At 41.1% G+C, this 21,402-nt stretch overlaps 1 protein-coding gene across 7 annotated transcripts in view; it reads right to left on the reverse strand.

Moving 5' to 3' along the window:
* Gab1 (GRB2 associated binding protein 1) overlaps window positions 1-21,402 on the reverse strand; it is a 117,030-nt gene that overhangs the window by 72,351 nt on the left and 23,277 nt on the right. The window contains exon 1 of one of the 7 annotated variants that reach the window (XM_078022074.1): window positions 7,044-7,162. The exons of 5 other annotated variants lie outside the window; for them this stretch is intronic. In XM_078022074.1, the coding sequence (XP_077878200.1) occupies window positions 7,044-7,049 (6 nt within the window). In that variant the 5' untranslated portion in view covers window positions 7,050-7,162. One more of the 7 variants, XM_078022075.1, reaches the window with a different exon arrangement.

Here is a 21,402-nt window from a genome sequence, read left to right on the forward strand (position 1 = left end):
TTTTTTCCTAAGCAAAATCATAATGGATACAAAACTAGGCAGCTATTTAAAAATCACATTTTCAAAGAATATTTTGGAATGTGGGAAATGCGAACACATTATCTTATGTTTAAAAAACAGGTTTCAAAACAGTTTATACTAGTTCTTACAAAATGAATAACAATATATAAATATGCATAGAAAAGTAATCTGGAAGTAAACATCTCAACATTTTAATAGCTGTTTTTTCTCTGAGTGGTAGAATAGCAAGAGATTTTCATTTTCTTCTTTATACTTATAGAATTTAAAATTTTTCTATAATATATCATAACAGGATATTTATTTTGTCATACAGGAGATTTAGCCCAGGGCCTTGCACGTGCTTGGTAAGCCCTATACCACTACTGATCTTTTTTATTTTTTATTTTGAGACAGGGTCTTAAAAAGTTGCCCAGACTGGCTTCAAACTTGGGAATCCTCCTGCCTCAGCTTCCTGAGTGGCTGAGATTACCATGCACCACTGTGAACAGTCCCGGTACATATTTTTAAGAGAACAAGGAGTAAAGAATATCATGACACTAAAGGCACAGACCTCTCCCTTAGATGTGTTTCTTAAGAGGATGCAGAAATAGGACAAGCTATTCTATGCCCAAATCATATACAGAAATCTCAGAGACTCACACATTAAATAGCTTGCCAAGTCTTAATGATCTGATGATGGATGTTTCACAAAGATCAGAGGGGTACTGTAGCATATGGAAATAAGAGTCTCTGGGGAGAGGGTCCAGCCCATTACAACACACAGCTATTATCCACATTTTAACTCCAGTAAACTAACATTAAAATGGAGAGGGAAGAATGTGCAGCACTCAAACATCTGTGGCATGGCATTGCAGAAGAATATTTCTAGGAATTATGATTCACAATTGCTGCTCTCAAATTGAGAAAACAGCAGAAAACAACTGTTAAATTAACAAAAAGTACATGCAGGTCCCAAATTTGCAGCAGCTAAATAAAATCCACTAGAATCAGCTGTTATTTCACAACGGGAGTTACTTAAAACCACAGAAATTAGGAAAGTCAAGTCAGAATACAGTTTAAATCTGGAGGACGTTATCTTGTCCCCACCCTTACCCGTCCACAAGGCAAAACTGGGTCTGAGGCCACATGTTTATTTGCAGATATTGAAAAAAAAAATCTTAACCGTTTGAGCTAACAAACCACTGCCCCACACTTCACACTAACGGTCAGGTCATATGATCCTCAAGTGCCATTTCTCAGACTCTATCTTCCCCTGACAAACAATACCTTCTTTCATGGAGCCAGCAGATCATCCAAACAGGGCTCAACTGGCCAAGCTCTGGTGCTTTCTAAATGATGGAACCTGTTCACAGAGCAGCGCAGGACTTTGAAAGAAATATTTCAGGAAAAAGAGAAGGTAGGGAGTTTCAGGGCAACGCCTGATAAAATTCCATTGCTTTTTCCAAAACAACAAAAACATAGTTTCCCACGCCCCAAATACAAAAGCAGAGCAGAAAATAAGAGTATGTTCTTCAATTACACCGCTGGGAGGGGGGGCGGGACATGCACTCTCACTTGGTATTTACAGGAGTACTTTCTCCACCATGTGATTTCATTTACAGAAAGAAAAGGAGAAGGGGGAGCAACTAGACAGAAAAATCCCCAGACGCCTCAGTATATTATACAGCACCTACAGAAACCTACAGTTCCATTGAGAAATCCCATCAGCCTTAAATAGATATTTTCTTAATGAAGAATAAGATTTTCAACAATGAAACAACAATGGAGAAAAGATGCTCAACAAAAGGAACATTAGTCTGTCTACCAGAGAGTAAGCAGAACAGCAGCTCAGCATGAAGACCACAGAGTAAAAGAAAAAAAAATACCACTAAGCTACTGAGCGATCTATTCATGTAAGCATGATGAAGAAAACAAACACACCTTTCATGTGGGCTGCCTAAAGGGGCAGCTTCCCCGTACCTCTGACTTCCAGCATCCTGCTCATGACCAGAGTCTAGGAAAGTGATATATGACCTCAGTAACGCTGCCTGGCCTCCACCCAAGTCAGTGACTTCAACCGCTCCACATTAATAACAAAAGCCATCCTGAGTGGACACGCCGGGCCAGTGTAGGAGATGAAAGACTCAGGAGCGGGCTTCTAAAAGCAGAGCTACCTCCTGTGAAAGCAGAGGGCCAAGAGCCGTTGAGAGCAAGTTTCCTCCGCTGAAGTATTGGCTGTCATTAGAAAGGCTGCAGTCCATGCAATTTTTAAAAACCAGAGTGCACTGAACTCTAACAACAAGACGATCCCCGCTGCAACAGAATGGAGTGAACACTGGGCTGTGTTAGTGCCAGGGACTGTTCCAAGCACTTTGCACACTTAAAGGTTGCTCAACTGCCAGCAACCCAGGGAAGTACATGCTATTAGCCTCAGTTTACAAATTGGGAAACCGAAGCACCAAGAGTAAGAACCTTTTCAAGATCACAGAGCAGGCTGGCTTGAAAGCAGGGTTCTAGCTCCAGACACTGAGCGCTGAGCCACTGTCCCAGGCTATCCCACACTAGCCGCTCTTAGCATTCACAGCCTGAATACCCCAAGGGGGCAGATACTGCAACTCCAGGGCTATACTTCTGTTGCTGCCTTGTGGCTGCTCCCTGGATTTGATGATAAGAGGCTACTATTATGGAAACCGTATGTTGTGCAGGGACAGTACATCTGGGAATACCGTACTGAAGTGTTAGCTGTCTTCACAAAGCCTGCAGTCAGTCCATGCAAGGGCATCATTACGTCTTCTACTCTCCTCTGTTACACCTTCAGAAACAATAAACATTTCACCTGTCGTTTGATATAAGCAATTCCATGATTATTCCCTGTTACAGATGAAAAACAGATTCTGAGGGACTGTGTAACTTGCATGACACCAGTGAAAGGCAGTGCTGGCATTTGAACCTACATTCATTTGCACAGGGTTTATGTCCCTGCCACTATAGAAAGCATCCTTCCTCCTCAGTCAAAGGTTCATCCCCCAAATGGGTGGCTGATCCAACAGCTAGAAATGATCTGCCATATTTCAACTGATCATTTAATAAATGAATGCTGCTTGGACTACTGGGAGGAACACAGGGAGGGAGCAAAGCCAGGTCAGTAAAATTCCAACAGATGACAAAAAAAAACCTCTCAAACCATAGAAAATCTCTCCAATTAGCTAACAGAAAGTATATTTGTTGTGCACACATGCAGCACTGCTGCAGAGAATTATGGACTATAAATGTATGGAACTGCGTATCTCTGGTTTATACACACCAAACATCTATCTGGAAGTCACATCACATTTTAAATGCACTAGAGAAACTCACAATTTAAAAAATAAAAATAAAAAAAAAACGCAATTCGGCAGCTAAATTCCTTTGTAGAATCAAAGGTTCTTTTATAATAATCATCTTCTAATTTATTCTCTTGGTCCTTGAATTTTCTTTTTCTTTTTTTCCTCCTGTCCTTCTTGGTACCAGGGATTGAACCCAGGGGTGCCCAACCACTGAGCCACATCCCCAGTCCCTTTTTAAATTTTGAGATAGGGTCTCACTAAGTTGCTTAGGGCCTTGCTAAATTGCTGAGGCTGGCTTTGAACTTGAGATTCTCCTGCCTCAGCCTCTGAAGTTGCTGGGATTATAGGCATGTACTACCATGCCTGACTAGTCTTTGAATTTTCAAAAGCAGTAATATTCCATTTTAGGCAGACCTACTGGGATATATAATAATCCAAGTTATTTTATATAAGCTTAGGATGTAGTTTTGCCTTAAAAATGGAAGAAATATCTCTCTAGTCTATGGGTCTATGAGTTGTTAAGTTGCCTATCACATCAGCATATACATTAATTTGCATTTACAGCTTGGCCAAGGATATCTAGAAATAAAAGGAGTAGTAGGGATCAAAAGCAGGATGATTAAAATTTTAAAAGTATCATGAGACTATGACTCACAGAATATACAGATAAGAGGAATTCCAGACTCAATCTACTCATTTTATGGAGAAGAAAACTGAGGCTCAAGAGTCAGACAACCTTTTCTAAGTCCTAACTAGAATCAGTGGAAGAAATTCAATGGAAGAGACAGAACCAGAACTAATACCCAATTCAATGCATGTTCCAAAAGAGCTCCCTCTGATGATGTCACATAATACTGTACCGTCAGCTCCAAAAGAGCAGGAACTATGCCACGTTTCTTATTTCCACTGCTCCTATCAATTGCCCTGTTTAATATATGCTGCTAATTCTCCCTGTGGTAGGAGGAAGCAATCAGAGGTGGTACTGTAGGCTATCTCCAACTTCATTTCTCGTTTTTGTAGACTATCAGATTCTAGGGTCTCAGCGCTCAATTGTGCAATATCAGTGCCAACCTTTCAGACACCAGAGGGTGTGACAAGACACTGATGTCTTCAGGATATCCTGTGAAAGGATTGAGGATTGGCAGGCAAGAGACAACTGCAAAACAATTAATGCAGCTTAACATTTCTCCACTCCAACATGAAAAGACTGTACCTCCAGACCTCAAAGCCCTCTTCCAACATTAGTTATTATTCTATCTGTTCTCTGAACTTTATAACTTTGACACATAGAGTAATTCTGTAAAAAACCTTTTCAATTTGACTCTTTGTTCGGTGGGTTGTAATACAAGTAGTCACACCTTCCTCCCACCTCCTACCCCAGTGAATAAGGCAAGAATGGAAAAGCTCTGATCTTCGATGGTCAGTGGGGGCCCTTTCTTCTCCTAACACTATTTCTACCCTTAAAGCTTCTTGGGCTTGGGTGATTCGGCTCACAGCATTTGTAGTTTTACTCCAGCGTCAGGGCTTAACACTAGGCCAAGTCACATAAAAATGCCCTTTCAGTCAGGCAGCCTATTTGATCTCTCATAAGACCTTGAGCGAAAGAGCTGGTCACCTGCAGGGTCCAGCAGTGTGGAGCTGGTCTGAGGCCAGAGACATAAGGTCAGAGGGAGGCCAGGGCTTCAAGTTTGAGCCCTAGTGTGCAACTTGAAACTGGAGAAGCTGATTAAGAAAGACATACTCAGACAAGCAAAGAACAGGAGATATTAGAGATTAGAAAAATAAGAGGAAAAAAGAAGGAAGAGAGAGATGACTTTGGAAGCTCCAATATACCCTACCCCAAATGCAAATGTTTCTGTCAACCATGTGAGTTGTCAGTCGCATGCATTTCAGTCTTGAACTGATATGAAAAAGAAAAGTGAGATTCAAGCGATTGCCTTTAAAAAAAAATTTTTTTTTAGTTGTAGATGGACACAATACCTTTATTTTATTTATTTATGTTTATGTGGTGCTGAGGATCAAACCAGTGCCTGACTAGGCAAGCGCTCGCTACTGAGCCACACCTCCAGCCCATCAAGCAATTTCTTAAGTTTGCAGTGGTGATTATTTTTAGATGAGTTCCTGTGTTCCAAACGATCCCCTTAAAGTCAGTTGATTGGAACTGCCTGAGACCCATGAGCCGCATCGGACCTTACGCGTTATTAAGCATAAATAGTTGTGCTACTAATGTAAGGAGTGTCAAGAAAAACAAAAGTCGTGGGATTTGCATGATTGAGATCAGAACCAGAACATAGACAGTACATTTCCACAGGACTTTACAGTTTACAGATCACTTCCTACGTGAACTCTGCTCTGATCCTCACCATAACCCCATGGCATGTGCAGAAACAGGCTCAAGACACTGACACACTTGGCCAAGATGCCCAAACGGCTAATTAGCACATCTTCAGAACTGCCTTGTATGGGGGTGGGGGCGGTCTTCTACCACACCACCAAGTCTCTTTAAAACTGTTTTTCCTAAAAAGCCACCTTTTAAAAGAAAGAAAATATACTGCTTATTCGTTTTTCAAACTTTTCCATTTTAATTCCTAGCATTGAAAGTGGTTGTAGGTTGAACATCGTTGTACAGTGTTTATAGGCTACATACATCACTGCCCTGTGCTGCAGAGCAGGCAGGCACATAATGGGTTAAATCCTCTTGGAGGGCTGGTCTGGAAACTTCACCACCACATATACTATACCATTGTTTCTACTGGGGGCTCCGTTCCAAGTTCCAATCAACTGACTTAAAGGGGATGGTTTGAAACACAGGAACTCGACTAAAAATAATCACCACTGCAAACTTAAGAAATTGCTCGAATTTCACTTTTCTTTTTCATTTCAGTTCAACACATACAGACACACACAGAGCCTGTTTTCACGGAGAGGCGCATATAAAGCATGAAAAGCTAAGCATTTCAGTACAACAGAAGAAATGTCACAGAAGTCCTGCATAGGATGATGGTGGATTACATAAAGAAGTGGGAAAGTCCCCTCTGCCCCAAGTCAGTGCCAAGACATCTGACATGCTCGTGTCTGCCAGAGCCCTACAGTTATTCAACTCAGAATTCATTTTTTAGAAAAATCAGCATAATATTGCAATGTTCTGAAAAGCTCACAAAGGACGTCTTGCCAGAATAATTAACTTCCTCAGGTTCTTCAAAATATTTGTTTTGAGAAAAAAAAATGTCTCTCTGCTGAGGGATTTCAAAGACTAAAAGCAGAGTGACAGGTTTTTTGTTATTAATTTTCAACAAGTCACCAACACGCTAATTTTGTCAAGTTTAATATTTAAAAAACAGTTTGCAGAGATAAATCAAAGCACGGTTTTAAGTATTCAACTAATAAATTTTCCTGATGCTTTTCATATTATTTGACTTACTAAAAATGGATTGATCTACAACGTTTCAGTAACATTTATGATGTGACTGTATGAAGCTTAAATAAAACCAAATAAGACAAGACAGACTCACCCAACTAAATGTACATATTACACTATTCACCCAAAGTCACGAAAAAACATCGGTCAGATTTCACTCTACCTCAAATAGCAGGTATTGTGTGGACCTGTGGTTCAGTAGCCTGCCATTTTCTCTTGTGCCCTAGGGACAGTCCTTCCAGCAGAATCTTTGAAAAGACAGACCAAGAATGATAGGGATCAAAACAAAAAGAGCTTACATGCATGAGAAGCTCTGAACTGCCTAATTTCAGTCCCCAAGCGTCTCAGTCTGCCGATCCTCTATAATTTTTGATGAAGGACAACATAAACCTGTTTAAAGCTATTTGTAATCAAAAGGTACAAAGTGTGAGAACCAAATTCCCTTGGTTATTGAGATGAGTCTTAAAATAACCACAAGCAGCTAATATTTAATTGGGTGTTCTTACCTTTCTGTGAGAAATCTTGGCAAGATACAAAAATGCCCTTATAAAACATAACAGCCTACTGTAGAAAGAGCCCAGCTCAGATTTCTCTATTATCATTATCTCTGTTTTCTAGAAATAGAAAGCAAGTCATTTTTTTTGAAACAGGCAGATTACTGTTACTTTAAATACCCTTCTCTGTCACTTTCTTGATACATGTACTTAAAATAGTTCCAACATGAAGTCCGTAGGGCTCCACAGGCTGTACCAAGCATCCAGTCACCTTCTGGTGAGTTTGCCTCATTCCTTTAAATCTGAAAAACATGCACAGTACATCCTGAATTCTTTGTCAGTGATGCTGGACATTAGTTCCTCTGGGCTACTAATAACTATCCACTCATTTACCTATATCTATATGCTTGTTTTCTTATTTTGAGTTAAATGAAATTAGATACAAGTTTGCAATCTGTAAACAAACTTAAAAAAAAAAAAAAGAAAGAAATCCTGCAGTCCCCACACAGAATCACCTCAGATTCTTATATATTTTTTTTCTTTTTTATATTCACTAATTCCTCTGGGCCAAAGTTTCTTCAGGTGAAGCCATGGTCCACGTTGGAGTGGGGATGAAGAGGGGCCACAGGATATAACCCACTATTTGGATGCTAACACCCTTCCAAAGCCAAATTTCTACTACTTGTTTCTCTGGTCTGCGTTTATCCCAGATATGAGCACATGCATGCTAGTAGTTCTTGCCTGGGAGTGGCTATTTGCTTCCCCTAGAGACACCTGGCAATGTGTGGTGACATTGTCACAGTGGTGGTGTGTGTGTGTGTGGGGGGGGCTACTGACATCTGGTGGGTACCAACGAAGGATGCTGCCCAGAGCAGCCCTCCACAACAAATAATCACCCAGGACAAAAATGTCAAAGGTGCTGAAGTTGAGAAGTCCCACTACACAGCATCAAGCCTGAGACAATCTGCCATGTTCCCAAAGCCACAGAAGCCATTTCCTAGGATTGCTTTCCCAGAGGGCCAACTTAAGGGTCTCCAAAGGCCAAAAGGGAAGCAGAGAGCAACAGGGCTTATTCTCAGCTCCTGTTCTTCACTATCTCCTATCACTGAGTGATCACTGCTCAGAGGCCAAAGGAACAGCATGGGTTCCTGCCTTGCAGGCAGTGCCATCTAGCAAAGGAGACAAGATGGATTTCTGCACCTCTCAGTGCCGGCGCTCGGAGAGCCAGAAGCAGTGGAGCTTACAGAAGTCCACAGGTTTGCCTTTTTTTAAAAGGAATCAAAATAGCATTTAATCAGCAGATATTAGTAAGGAGTCTTCTCTGGCAGATTTTTAAATTCAGTTGAAAAGCTGGGTCACAGTGAAATGTATTTTCAACCTGCCACAAGGACAATGTTCCTCTGCCACAAACATCACCTCCATCCTTCACAAGAGGATATCATCAAACGCCCCTCAGAAGCTGACGGCATCCTGACAGCACTTGAGCTCTTCTGGGTTCTTTTCGTAGGGAAAGGTGGGTATGGAAGGTTTAGCAGTCAAAGCAACGACTGCACAGAGAGAGTCGCTTGCTTTCTAGGATACACTGGGACACATCCAGGAGAGGCATACTATTTTTCCTCCAAACCGAGACATTTCTGAAAGTGAATTCCCCCAGGAGAACTGTAAAAACCAAGACAATCATCCACCAGAGCCATGACGATCGTGCAGTCCTTATGAAGCAACCTCAGTTGGACAATGATGCCCACATAAACCCCACACAGAGAGTAAACATAAGCATGACAGCTACTACTTGTTTTGTTTTGTTTTCTTGTGGTGCTAGGGCTGGAACCCAGGGACTCGTGCGTGCCAGGGAAGCACTACCACTGAGCTACACCCCAGCCCTAACTGCTACAGTTTTAGTCAACTAAAAATCAGTTACAGTCAAAGTAAAGAAGTAAGGCACTTGGTATGAAATCCACACAAAACATACTCAAGCAAATGGCAGATCTAGAAAGCCCGAACATACTCTGTTTATGAATCGAAAGTCTAAGATTCCCACAATAGTGTACACCAGATGGGATTTAGCCTTTTCTCTGCGGCACACAAAAAGCAAGAGAAATTGTTAAACAGCTTCTTTTTTAAAAATCTTGGCGAATGCAGGGATCCTCCAATCAGCATAAGCATGTGTCTGGTACTCACAGCCAATACACACCCCACGTGACACTGACTTCAGAGGTCTGCCATGACCACCCCTTGCACACGTCGGTACAAGGCAAGAGGCTGCTTCTGTAAGTCTGTAGGTGAATATCACATTCCCAGCAAAGTGGGCTCTTGGGCCTTTGGGCAGGCAGAGTTAAGATGTTACATATTTAATCTAGAAAATTCTATAAAATAACAGGATGCCAACCTTGGAAAACAGAAATACTCCCAGACAGAATAAGGTCAATACTCTCTCTGTGTCTTGACTCTGGCCCATAAATAAGGAGGTGTCTAAAAGAAAACACTACAGTCTTACAGGGAGCTCCCAGATCAAACCCCAAACCCAAAACATGTCCTAAAGCTTTGGGCACATCACTAAGGGCAAGAGTTCACTCCCCACAGGAAAGTCGGGAAGGCCAGAGAGAGCCCAGAACTAGCCAAGAGCGGCAGCAGCCACCGTGACACATGGTTCCCTTCTCCCACTTTCTTTTAAGCTTTTACAGAAGAAAAATAAAGACTCGTTGGGAAGGTGATCTCACTTTCACAGAAGGCAGAAGGCAGAACTATCCACCTTGACCTCTATGGTCCAGATTTGATCAGAACTGGAAACGGAGGCCCATCCTGAAAAGGGGGAATGAAGATCTCTTTAAACTGTCGCCACACTGCAACCCTAGCCACAGTTCTCTCCACCAAGGCAGAGGTGCCAGGAAAGATGGAAAGAATAAATACAAAACTGGATAAACCACCGACGGGCAGGCTTGGGAACAAGTCAAACAAAACTCTACCTTGGCTTTCTAAGAGACAGAAGGTAAAGATTTAGGATTGGGGGGATGGCAATTGCCTGCTGTACTTCAAATGTCACATTATCCTTATATGGTTTTTGATGGAAATGCCACGAACGGAATGCATTTATATTTCTTGATAACATCTGGGTCCAATGAAGACATGTGCCGTGGAGGACATAGACAGTTGTTCAGCCTTCTTTGCAACGCTTCCCTAGGAGGGGCTAGATTATTGAGCTGCTTTTGTCTGAAGGAATGGTCTGGTGTCATTTTTCTTTTTTAATTACGCAATTATATTAATTATATAGATGAAGTTCAAGAATGTGCTAATAAATATTGCAGGTGACACAAAGCGATATGAAGACAACAGGAACAGGACCGTGGTACAGAATGCTGCCCGGGTGGCAGTGACATCACATTGTTAATGGACAGATGTTGGGTGCTATATTTAAGTGTACAAGGAAGTCGAACGAACAGACCTTGCTTTGCAGAACTTGAGCAGTGAGGATCAGAAGCCACACAGCTGTTTGGGTTTTTGTTTTGTTACGAAAATGAAATAACCAGATCAGGGGAAGAAACAGGCAAGCAGGCTTTACCCACATGGAAACCACATCTGGAAAAACGACTTAAACTCCGGGAGCAGCATTTTAAGAGGAAATTAATTATCTGGAGAAAGACTGGGATGGTTAAGAGTATTAAAATCCTGCCTTGTGAGCAACTGTTGACAAAATCCAGGAGGGTTTGCTTAGAAAACAGTTCTGTGAGGAGGCGATGGCTTTCTTCAACTACTTAAGTGGCTATCCTGGGGACATCCCCTAAACAAGTTCTGGTTAGTCAATGTCTCTCCAAAATGTACATGCATACTCCAGGTCTGGCTCGATGGTAAGAAAGCAGGCTGACCTGTGTGAGGCTGGGCACGCTGTGCAGCCAGTGTGAGATGGAATTGGGCTTTTTGGCAACTGCATCCCATGGTTGACTCACAATGAATTGAAGCCCAACTTAAACCACAGTTTTCTCTTGTGACCCCCGTTAGATGCCATCGGTTTCAGCAGTTATCACCAGCAGACATCACATTACGTATCTGGTTGCTCAATGGCAGTCTTCATCTACCAGGATGTGAATTTCACCAGGGCAGACGGTTTGTCTTGTTCACAGCTCAGTATCCAGCACTGAGAACAAGTCCCGGTCAGTATGGAAGGGATGGCAACTGCCTATGGTACTTCAAATGTGGGTCACTTCAAGTATTTTTACGTCTTAACATGGGTCACTTCAAAAATTTTCAATTCAATGATTCTTCATAGAAATGAGTTCTTCAATAGGAGTGGGGCTGATCAGGATGCCCCATTCCACAGGACATCTGTGCTGGGCAGTTTCCACTTTCCCCTCCAGATCCACTTGGCCCCAACTCCTACCCTGCTCTGAGCCCAGGCAGATTGAACTCGAAGGAATGCATCCACCCTGGTTCTCTGGGTTTCAGATGCGCTTGGCCAAGAGCAGGAAATCAGGAGAGGAGCCTGCGGTCAGGGGACTGATTCCTGGCTGCAACCCTGTATGCTCTCAATGATGTCCCTGTACCGTGACAGAGACCTCAGCTTCCACAGGCAGCCATTTCTACATGGCCATCTATCACCTGTGGTCTGACAACATGCCTTCTTCTTCCTCTTCCTCTTCAGGCAGAGCTACTGGCCCTGGCCAACCATCCTACTTGTATTCTCACCATGCCCTCCATTTGTGTGGTCTTTTTATCAAACGTTCCTCACCTTATCTGCTATAGTTTGGATCTGGAATGTTCCTGGAGGTCATGTGCTAAAGCCTTGGTCACCAGCCTGTGGTGCTATCAAGTGGGGAATTAGGAGACAGGGCCTGGTTGGAGGAAGATCACCAGGGGCATATCTTTGAAGGGTATATTTTCTCATAAGCCCCTTCTTCTCTTTCTATCTCTGTGCTCTATGACTGCCCTGAAGTGAGCTGCTCTACTCCACCACACCTTCCCTGCCATGATGTTCTGCCCCACTAAGGGCCCATAGCGATGGGACCAAACAACCATGGACTGCCACCTCTGAAACTGTGAATCAAAATAAATCTCTCCTTCTTTAAGTTGATTTCCTCAGGCATTTTGTCACAGTGACAAAAAGCTGACCATCACATTAGCTAACCTGAGGGTCCTATCTGCCTCCCACCAGGCCACAGATCAACACCTGAGTTGGTATTCAACCAGTTGTTTCTGTGGGAACACTTAGGTGGAGAGGGAAGGGGCACACTTGGTTTTGGAAAATTGTTGTACAGCTCTGCCTTGACTTCACTGTCATGACAATGGAGTGACACATGGCACGTACAGGTCCCAACGTATGAGTTTTGTGCCTTAGGACAATGCGTTAGTGGTTGGATTTTCTGTGCTCCTGCAGCAGTTCCCAGGTAAATCAGCACGATGGTTTCCCATCCACTCGGTCCTCAGAAACAGGAAGCTGTGGCAGGCTCTGAGCACTAAAGGCCCAAAGGAAATCATGAATGTATATATGTTCCAGGAAATCGTGTGTGTAGGATGCTCCTCCTTCATAAATGAGCTTGTGCAAGAGCAAACACCACAGAGCTTCTCTTTTTCATCTTTTATTATGAAGGCTGGGCCTTCTGTGGGCATTACTAGAACAACAGGATATTTGCATCCTGCTTTGATTTTTAGCTAATAGTGTACCAACTAGGAAAATATTGTCTTTTACAGTATAGACAAAGTGGCATAAAATGAATGAGAACATTTGGCAAGGGTTTATATTTCTTATATGGCCTCATGTCCCAGCAAGCATCAAGCAGACAGAAGATCAGAGAAAAGTACACACAAAACTGGATGATTTTAGACAAAGGAAAATAAAAAATGTTAGAAGTTATCATAAACAAAGAGGAAAAAAATCTTGAGAACTGCACAAAATACAAAGAAAATTATCCATAGGGATTTACTGCCAACTAATTCTGTATAATTAAAGTATCTTAAAAATTGTATGTTTTTATAGAAATTAAGCATATCGCCAGGCACAGTGGTACAGGCCTATAATCCCAGTGACTCGGGAGGCTTGTGAGTTCAAAGTCAGCCTCACTAAAAGGGAGGCACTAAGCAGCTCAGTGAGACCCTGTCTCTAAATAAAATACAAAATAGGGCTGGGGATGCGGCTCAGTGGTTGAGTGTCCCTAAGTTCAATCCCTGGTATCTTTCCCCGCTCCCCAAAAGAAAAGAAAGAAATTAAGCATATCTACAGTAACTCAGAGTGGCGACGTGGAAGATAAAAATGAGAGCTATAATACTTGTATATAATATCTACTATGACATATTTACAAACTGTTCAAAATCTAAGTTTCAGACAATCGTAATCAGTATCATTTATTCCCCCAAACAGCACGGTCCAAGAAAAGTGACACCTGCTATGAGGAGAATCCTGTGTGTATGATGCTTGAGAACCCCAAGAGTCTGGCTGCTCACCTCCTGCAACTCTGGGCTGTGGTCTGCCCAAGGCTCCCTTCCTCTGACCACAGACGGGACTCAGCATTAGAACATGTTCACAAGAAGCATGTTCACAAGAACCAACATACTTTTTTTTTTTTCCTTAAATTCTAGGGACTACCAATAATATCTTTCTTTCCTTTAAAAAACCCAGTTCAGACTCAAAGTCCTTTCCACACTGTGCCTAAGACTGCTGGGAACTGCTCCAGGACAGGAACTGCATTAAAGACCCTCCTCTAGGGCTGGGGGGTAGCTCAGTGGGAGAGTTCTTGCCCAGTAGGTGTGAAGCACTGGGTTCGATTCTCAGCACTGCATATCAATCAACAAATGAAATAAAGATCCATCAACAACTAATTTAAAAAAATTTTTTAAAGAAGACCTCCCTCCAAATCCGCAACTCCACCTGACTTAAGGTGGGTCCAGATTTGGCTTCAGTAAAGAGAGACGATGAACCTTCAGACCTTGAACTCAGAGAAGAACTTACGAAAGTATGCTTTACTCAGGCTTCAGTGGTCATTGGTACTCCTCTGGAGAGAAAAGGAAAAAAAGCAAACATTTGCTGACCATATCCAAATGGTCACATCTAAATATGGCATCTCTAGCATGAAAGTAAAAAGCAACTGCTCTGAGACTCTGCATATGTTTTCCTCATTTGACCAACATATGCTCTCACTCTCTTCCTTTTAAACTGGGAATTCTCTCTCTATTTTTTTTAATCAAAAATTTCCTTTCCAGAGACACTGAAAATTTCCCCAGTCCTGCTACCAAGTACTGGGTCCAGTTCAAACAACAACTATGTGCCACGCACTAGATCACTACGCTAACAGCAAAAACATTAGTTTTCCCCAATTATCTTTCTCAATTCCTAAGATAGATTTTTATGGCATCCCAACTAGAAATAATATCAATTAGTCTACATAACAGCCTTCATCTTGTATAACCCAGGTGATCCCAGGATCTCGTTCATTAACATAAAAACTATTGACTGACTGATGGTTATTTGCAAAGCTATTTCTGACAGCAACAAAAATGTTTCTGTCTCATGGATTAGAATCTGGAAAGAGGGACAAGTATATACAGAACCAAAAATCCAAAGTGAAACTGTGGCATGTGAGAATCTACAAGGAGATTACTCGTTACTAATGGATCAAGGGCAAAACATCATAAAAAGTAGCATTTGAGAGAGTTCTCGAAAAAGGAAATAGCTCAGGGAAGACTGAGCCATGCACGACATGAGACCTGGGTGGGGAGAGGTAAGAGAAATGAGCCTGAGAAAACTACAGAGGATCATGAAGTTTTCAATCCAAAAACCAGTTGAATTCACTTGGGATAGATAAATTGTGATATATTTACACAATGGGATATTAATTAGTAATCACAAGGAATGAAGTTGATACCACACACTTGAACTCTAAAAATATTACTTCAAATGAAAGACGCCAGACACAAAAGGCCACACAATATATAATTCTATCATAGGAAATATCCAGAATAGGAAATCCATAGAAACAGGAAGTAGGTTAGTCCTTGCCTCAGGTTGGTGACGGGTGGCTTCGAAGATGGGGCATGTTTGCTAATCACAATGAGGTTTCTTTTGGGGGGATGATGAAAATATTCTGGAATTAGACCAAATTCTAATCTGGTTGCATAATTTCATAAGTACATAAATTTTTTTAAAAAAAAAACAATTAAAGTAAAAAGTCATCCCCTAGGGCTGAGGCTGTAGCTCAGTGGCAGAGCCTTGCCTTGCTCGTGTGAGGCGCTGAGTTCGATCCTCAGCACCACCTTAAACACACACACACACAAATAAAATAAAGACATGCTGTCCATCTACAACTACAAAAAAAAAAAAATTTTTTTAAGTCATCCCTTTTCGTCTCCTGGGTCATATTTACATTATTTATTTATTTTGCTGAGGAGGGGAACCAGGGTCTCCCACGTACCAAACACACACTCTATCACTGAGCTACACTCCCAGACCTTACTATAAACCTCTGATTTTCTGCTTTGGTAGACACAATGAATTTAGGGGAAAAAACAAACAAAAAACCCCCCAAAACAAAACAACAACAACAACAACAAAAACCCACTTAAATATAAGCAAAATTTGACTCATTGCAAACATTAAAAATCCAGCTTAATAAAATGTACATCTTGTAACAATAAAAGCAAATAAAAGTGAAAAAGACTGGGCAAACTTTGCATGAAAGAACAAAAATCTTACCAACTATGTACCATCTGAACATACCTGAGGGACAAACAGAGGAAAGTGGCTCCCAATGTACAGACCTGAGTTTTGTCACAATCTTAACTTTCCAAACCTGTTTAGCTTCTTTGCCATAAATGAAACTGTGATTTTTTTTGTGTAGCTATTATATGTCAGTTATAAAGAAAAGTATTCCTCTCATTTTAAATTTGATTCATTACTTTGCAACAATGTGATTTTTTCCCCCTCAATCAGAAATTTTACTTAAATACAATCTTCCAATGCACTTGTGAAAGTTTCTCAAAAAATTTCTGTGATTACAAAATAGTAAGTGCTGGTAAAAAAAACAAGTTAATAAGCATCCAGTTTGTTTTAATTCAAGATTCTTGCCAACCTTAGATAATGGTCTCTGTTTTTGTAAATAGAAATATCACTATGTACATCTGTGTGAGTTACCATTTTGTATTAAATAAAACAGCAAAGATGGTAGGTTGTAGCTCAGTGGTACAGCACTTGCTTAGCACATGTGAGGCACTGAGTTCAATCCTCAGCACCACATACAAGAAAATAAATAAAATAAACATCTACAACTAAAAATAAAAAATAAAAAAAGCAAAGAATATGTAAAAGATCATAGAAGCAAATTACTGAATAATTTCTGGATTGTTCTTTTACTAAAACTAAAGTACTTGTAAGTTTTCAATTTCCCATAATTTTGGGCACCAGATTCCAGAGAAAGACTGATGTTTAAGAGAAATTGCTAAAATCACAAAAACTCACAATGTAATAAAACATGAAATTTATTAGTATTTATTGTAGAGAAGGCAAAGAACACTGTGAAATGCATTTGCAAATTCAAGTTTAAGTACTGATTCAGGGACTACAATGCACATCACTAAAGGAATCCTCCAAACTAGAAATAGTAACTGTTTTTCTCCAGGTCCTGCCAGAAATAGTTAATATATTACTTGAATGACAGACATTAATTAAAAATAAAAGAGATCCACCAGTAATAAAGAGGTGTATGGTTCAAAACAGATTTGAAATTAACCACCAGATAACTTTTTCAAGCTTGAAGATTGACAATGACTTCCCTACAACCCAAGTCAATTTAAAAAACTCAGAAATGGCTTATGTTTGACTCCAGTGAATTGTATGTATATTTTATAAGTACCTGTAGAACTTCCTACATAAACATCCAGATTTCCCATATTTGGGCTAGGGGTGGCACTTGCCTAGCATGTGAGAGGCCTTGAGTTTAATCCTGGGCACTGCAAAAACAAACAAAAAACAGATTTCCCACATTCCACCTCTTAGAGACTAAGTTTTGTTCATCAGGTACTACATTCAGATACACCGGGGGAGAGGGGGATTGTGGGCCAATGATCTTGAGAGAGAAACATATGTTACTGAACTATCTGTACTTATTTGAAAAAACAATGCATGTGTGCATAGGTATTATGGAGGTAATGGGATAATAACACATGATTGTTACAAAAAGCTGGGAAATTACAGGCAAGCATTTACAAAAAATAAACCAAAAACGTATGTCCCCAACACCATACATGTTATCCTTGTAGAATACTTACGACTTTTAAAGCCGAGTCTCTACTGTTCTATTTTTATGTTACACTTTTGATGTTTGTGGCGCTCTTCTTTTTATGATAAAAAGTTAAGAGTAAAAATAAATTGTTTGCTTCTGTATTTTACATCCTTAATAATGACAAATTTAGAACAACAGAAAAGCTACAAAGGTGTTGGTGCTATTAACTGCTCCTCCTGCATGTCAATGTGCTTTCTCCATTCTCATCTAAAAATAAATTTGATAACAGAACCACATATGACAAAGAAAAGGAGCAAATGAATACAGCAATTCAAAAATCACAGAATTGCTGAAGTTCAGAGCTGGAAGTGACCTTGTGGGCTACAAGAGTTCAATTCTTATTTAAAGGGAAGTCTGACCGTCAGTACCTCTCCAGGATAAGGTCTCTATTTTATTCACGTGCAAATCTTTCCCTACAAAGCTCAGTGTGTGCACTCTATAAATGCATTTAAAATAAACTACCAGTGTTTGTTGGATGAATTAAGCCCATTTCAATGTAATAATTTATAATCTCAGAAGAAAAGACTGTTGGCTCTGGTCCTTCTATAGAGAAATGGCTCATTGTTCATTTAGATATTAGTAATGAATAACAGCCTGAATAGGACAACAAGTAATGGCAATCCTCAGCTAATGGAAAGGCTGTCTTCCCCAAGTGTGTGTGCAAGTGGATTCATCTAAACTCAGAATGCATTTTCCCCTAGAAGCAATGTTACCCATCACGGTTCACGTCTCTGGTCAGCCCACAAAGCTTCCTTAAGCATGCAGCCCTGGCAGATGCTAACCACCATGTGGAAAAATGCTCCAAGGGAACATGTACTTAGCACCCACTGTGCTAAGTACATGCTAAGAACTGTCTTCTTGCTGCTGCCCAGGAGGGGGGCCCCCTCAAGATTAGAGATGGAAGGATATGTGGGTGAGAGGTCAGTCCAGGATAAAAGTTGCTACAAAGATAACAGAAATTAGGGCTTTCTACCTCCAGCCCCCTTCTCCTCATTCCCCAAGCAGGAATTTTGAGTGGGGGGGAGACAAAATGGGTGGTACTGGGGATAAAAGCCAAGACCTCTCATAGGCTAAACACACAACAATCTCCACCCTGCAGGCCTACTTTGATTGCCCTATACACGTGAGGCCCAGTGCTCATCTACTGGGGGACCCCAGTGGATGAACCCTTCATCGACACAGTCTTTGCCCGTCTGGAGATGACAATCTAACAGGGAAGGAAAATGCTAATGGTTAGAAAGAAATAGAGGATGAGGGTAAATGGGGGGACAGGGATTTGATGAGCAGAAAAGGAAAAGAATATTATAAATGTTAGGTATCATGTCCTCCTCCTCCTCCTTCTTCCATCTGCACCCATTTCATCTTGGGGTGGGGGAGAAGGGGATAAGGAACAGAAACAATTAAAAAGTAGACCCAGGGAGAACTTTTATTTTCGTCTCCCCTTCTTCTACACCTTTCTAGAGATCTTGATGCCAACTAGTATGAGAAAGAAATGACTGGCATTGATGTGGGGGGGAGGAGAGGTCGAACCCACACTGGGATTTGGAGACAGTGATGAGAAAGGCCTAGAGGAGGGACATCTTTATCACCTCAGAACAAAGGAAAAGCAGGGCTGTGATCAGGATGGGCTAGACGCTCTCCCCAAATCAGGAAAACACTGACCTGCCCAGGGCCATTCAAGACAGACACCAGCTGCTATACACATTAAAATATGTTCCAACATAGATCCAGTTTTCTCCATAGTTTTCAATAACCCATTCAGGAATCCTTTCATTCTTGCTTGCAAGTCTTCTCATTCCTTAGTATCCTGGGGGATTGGTTCCAAGATCCTCCCTTACTCCCAAAATGAAATGTTAATGTTCAAGTCTCTTATATGAAATGGCATAGTATTTATGTATAATTTACCCATATCTTCCTGCATAATTTAAATCATCTTTAGTTTACTTAGAATACCTAACAGAATGTAAATGTTTTGCAAATAGCATTGTTTAATGAATAATGACATGAAAAAAAAAGTTCATACATGATCAGTGTGTAGGTGCGAATCTGCCCCCCACACTTATTAGCTGAACCCAAGAGGGACAAACTGCCTGTCTTTAGGCCCAAAGAAGTTTTCTCAAAGGGAGGAATTAGCAAACTGCAAATAGCTACCTTTCTGAAGTTTAATTACAATGATGCTTTAAGGTAACATCAGGCTCTTCTGATTTGCAAAAAAAGACAAACAAATAACATAAATGGTTGGAAGATTTCACAAGGCCGTGTGCGTAGGAAGGAAAGTGGCAGACTGGCTTCCATGTGGGCAGATATAAAATAACAGATCTGTTATTCTTGAGGGGTGGTGGCCTCTAAAGCACAGATGTGACTCTAGAATAGGGTACAGGAAACACCCTAATTCATCTAAATGGCTCACGACAGAGGTGTGGCCCAAAGACCTACACCAAAGCACCACAAAAAGGGAATTAAAAGTTACATGAAAAAAGAACTCATAGGTTAAAAACAAAATAGCAGGTGTCCACTGAGTGTAGGAACCCAGAATAGTGTGGGATTTCTATCACTGAACCTCTTGGCAGATGTAGAGCAGGAAAAAGCCAGAAAACACAATTTAGAATTGCACAAGGGCTACCCAACTTCCTGCTTGGCCAGTCCCCTCCAATGACCTGTCAACCACCTTCCCAGAGCACCTGGCTCCCATCCACACCTCCCCTCTTCAACAAGGCTTTGCAGCTCTCCTTAACAGGTTTCTTTTCTGGTTCTCCTTCTACCGAGTAGTAAAAAACAATATTTTGATGGTTCCTCCCTTTCTGACTTGAACCCCAAACTAGTATTCTGTAGGTCTTATCACGTCTTGAACCACAAACTCTTCCCAGGCAACGTCACTGATGCCCAAAGCACCGGGTGTCTCTTCCATTCTGTAATTCCAGAGTGTACAGTGCTGGCCCCAAGCCAACTTCCTGGGCTTAGCAGGGACTCAAAACTCGTGATAAATGGCAAGCAATGGGTTACTAAGGGACACGACACAGAAGCACTCAGAACAGTTTCTAGTTTAAATCAGGGAGGTCATCAGTGCTTTCATAAGACTTCTGTGAGGTGGAACTTGGTATGATAGAAAGAACACAGGTTTCTGAAACAGACACACATGGGCTGAATCTCAGTGACACCATATTCTAGTTGTGTCATGTGGGGAAGCTACTCTCAAATCAGTTTCTTTATCTATAAAAATCAGGACAATAATATCTAGTTTTCAAGATGGGAATATTTATTAAAAGAAAACAATAGCAACAACAAAAATCCAGTAAATAACAGCTGTTTGGTAAACAGAGCATCCCCTCTGCTATATCTGTAGATGCTGCTGTTATGAGAACACTGAGAAAGTACTGACTCTCTATCATAACATTTTTTCCTCATTGCTATCATGAACAAACATTTTATATTATGTATTGTAAGGTGCTCTTTTTCTAATTTTTTATTCTATCTCTACCTCCAATATGCCACATATAGTGGAATAACGTGATTCTTTGAGGTTCAATTCCCTCTTCCTGGGTTTGAAAAATAATTATCCCAATACTGAAAAAGTTAAAAATTCCAGAGAACTGCTTTCTTAGCCACCCTTGCTAGCAGGTGCAGGCACTGTGTCAGGTACCACTAGATCTACCAAACAAATCCATCCCAGATTTTTCAATCTCAAGTAGTTAAAAGCAGCAAGATCTTGACAGAAACCTGAGTCAGAGGTTGGGGCAGAGAATTCAGTTTCCAGAGGCAACTGTGTTCAGCTGGTGTTCAGTGTCCTGTGTCACTGGTGTTGGCAAGGTAAGATGTGAGGGCCTATGTTCATCCCATAATGCAGTTGTGGTATATTCCCTGGACCGGTCCAGCAACATTGTTCCCAGTTGACAAGCTTCCAAGAT

Source organism: Ictidomys tridecemlineatus, chromosome 9 (assembly GCF_052094955.1).
Source record: "Ictidomys tridecemlineatus isolate mIctTri1 chromosome 9, mIctTri1.hap1, whole genome shotgun sequence".
NCBI classification, from domain to species: domain Eukaryota; kingdom Metazoa; phylum Chordata; class Mammalia; order Rodentia; family Sciuridae; genus Ictidomys; species Ictidomys tridecemlineatus.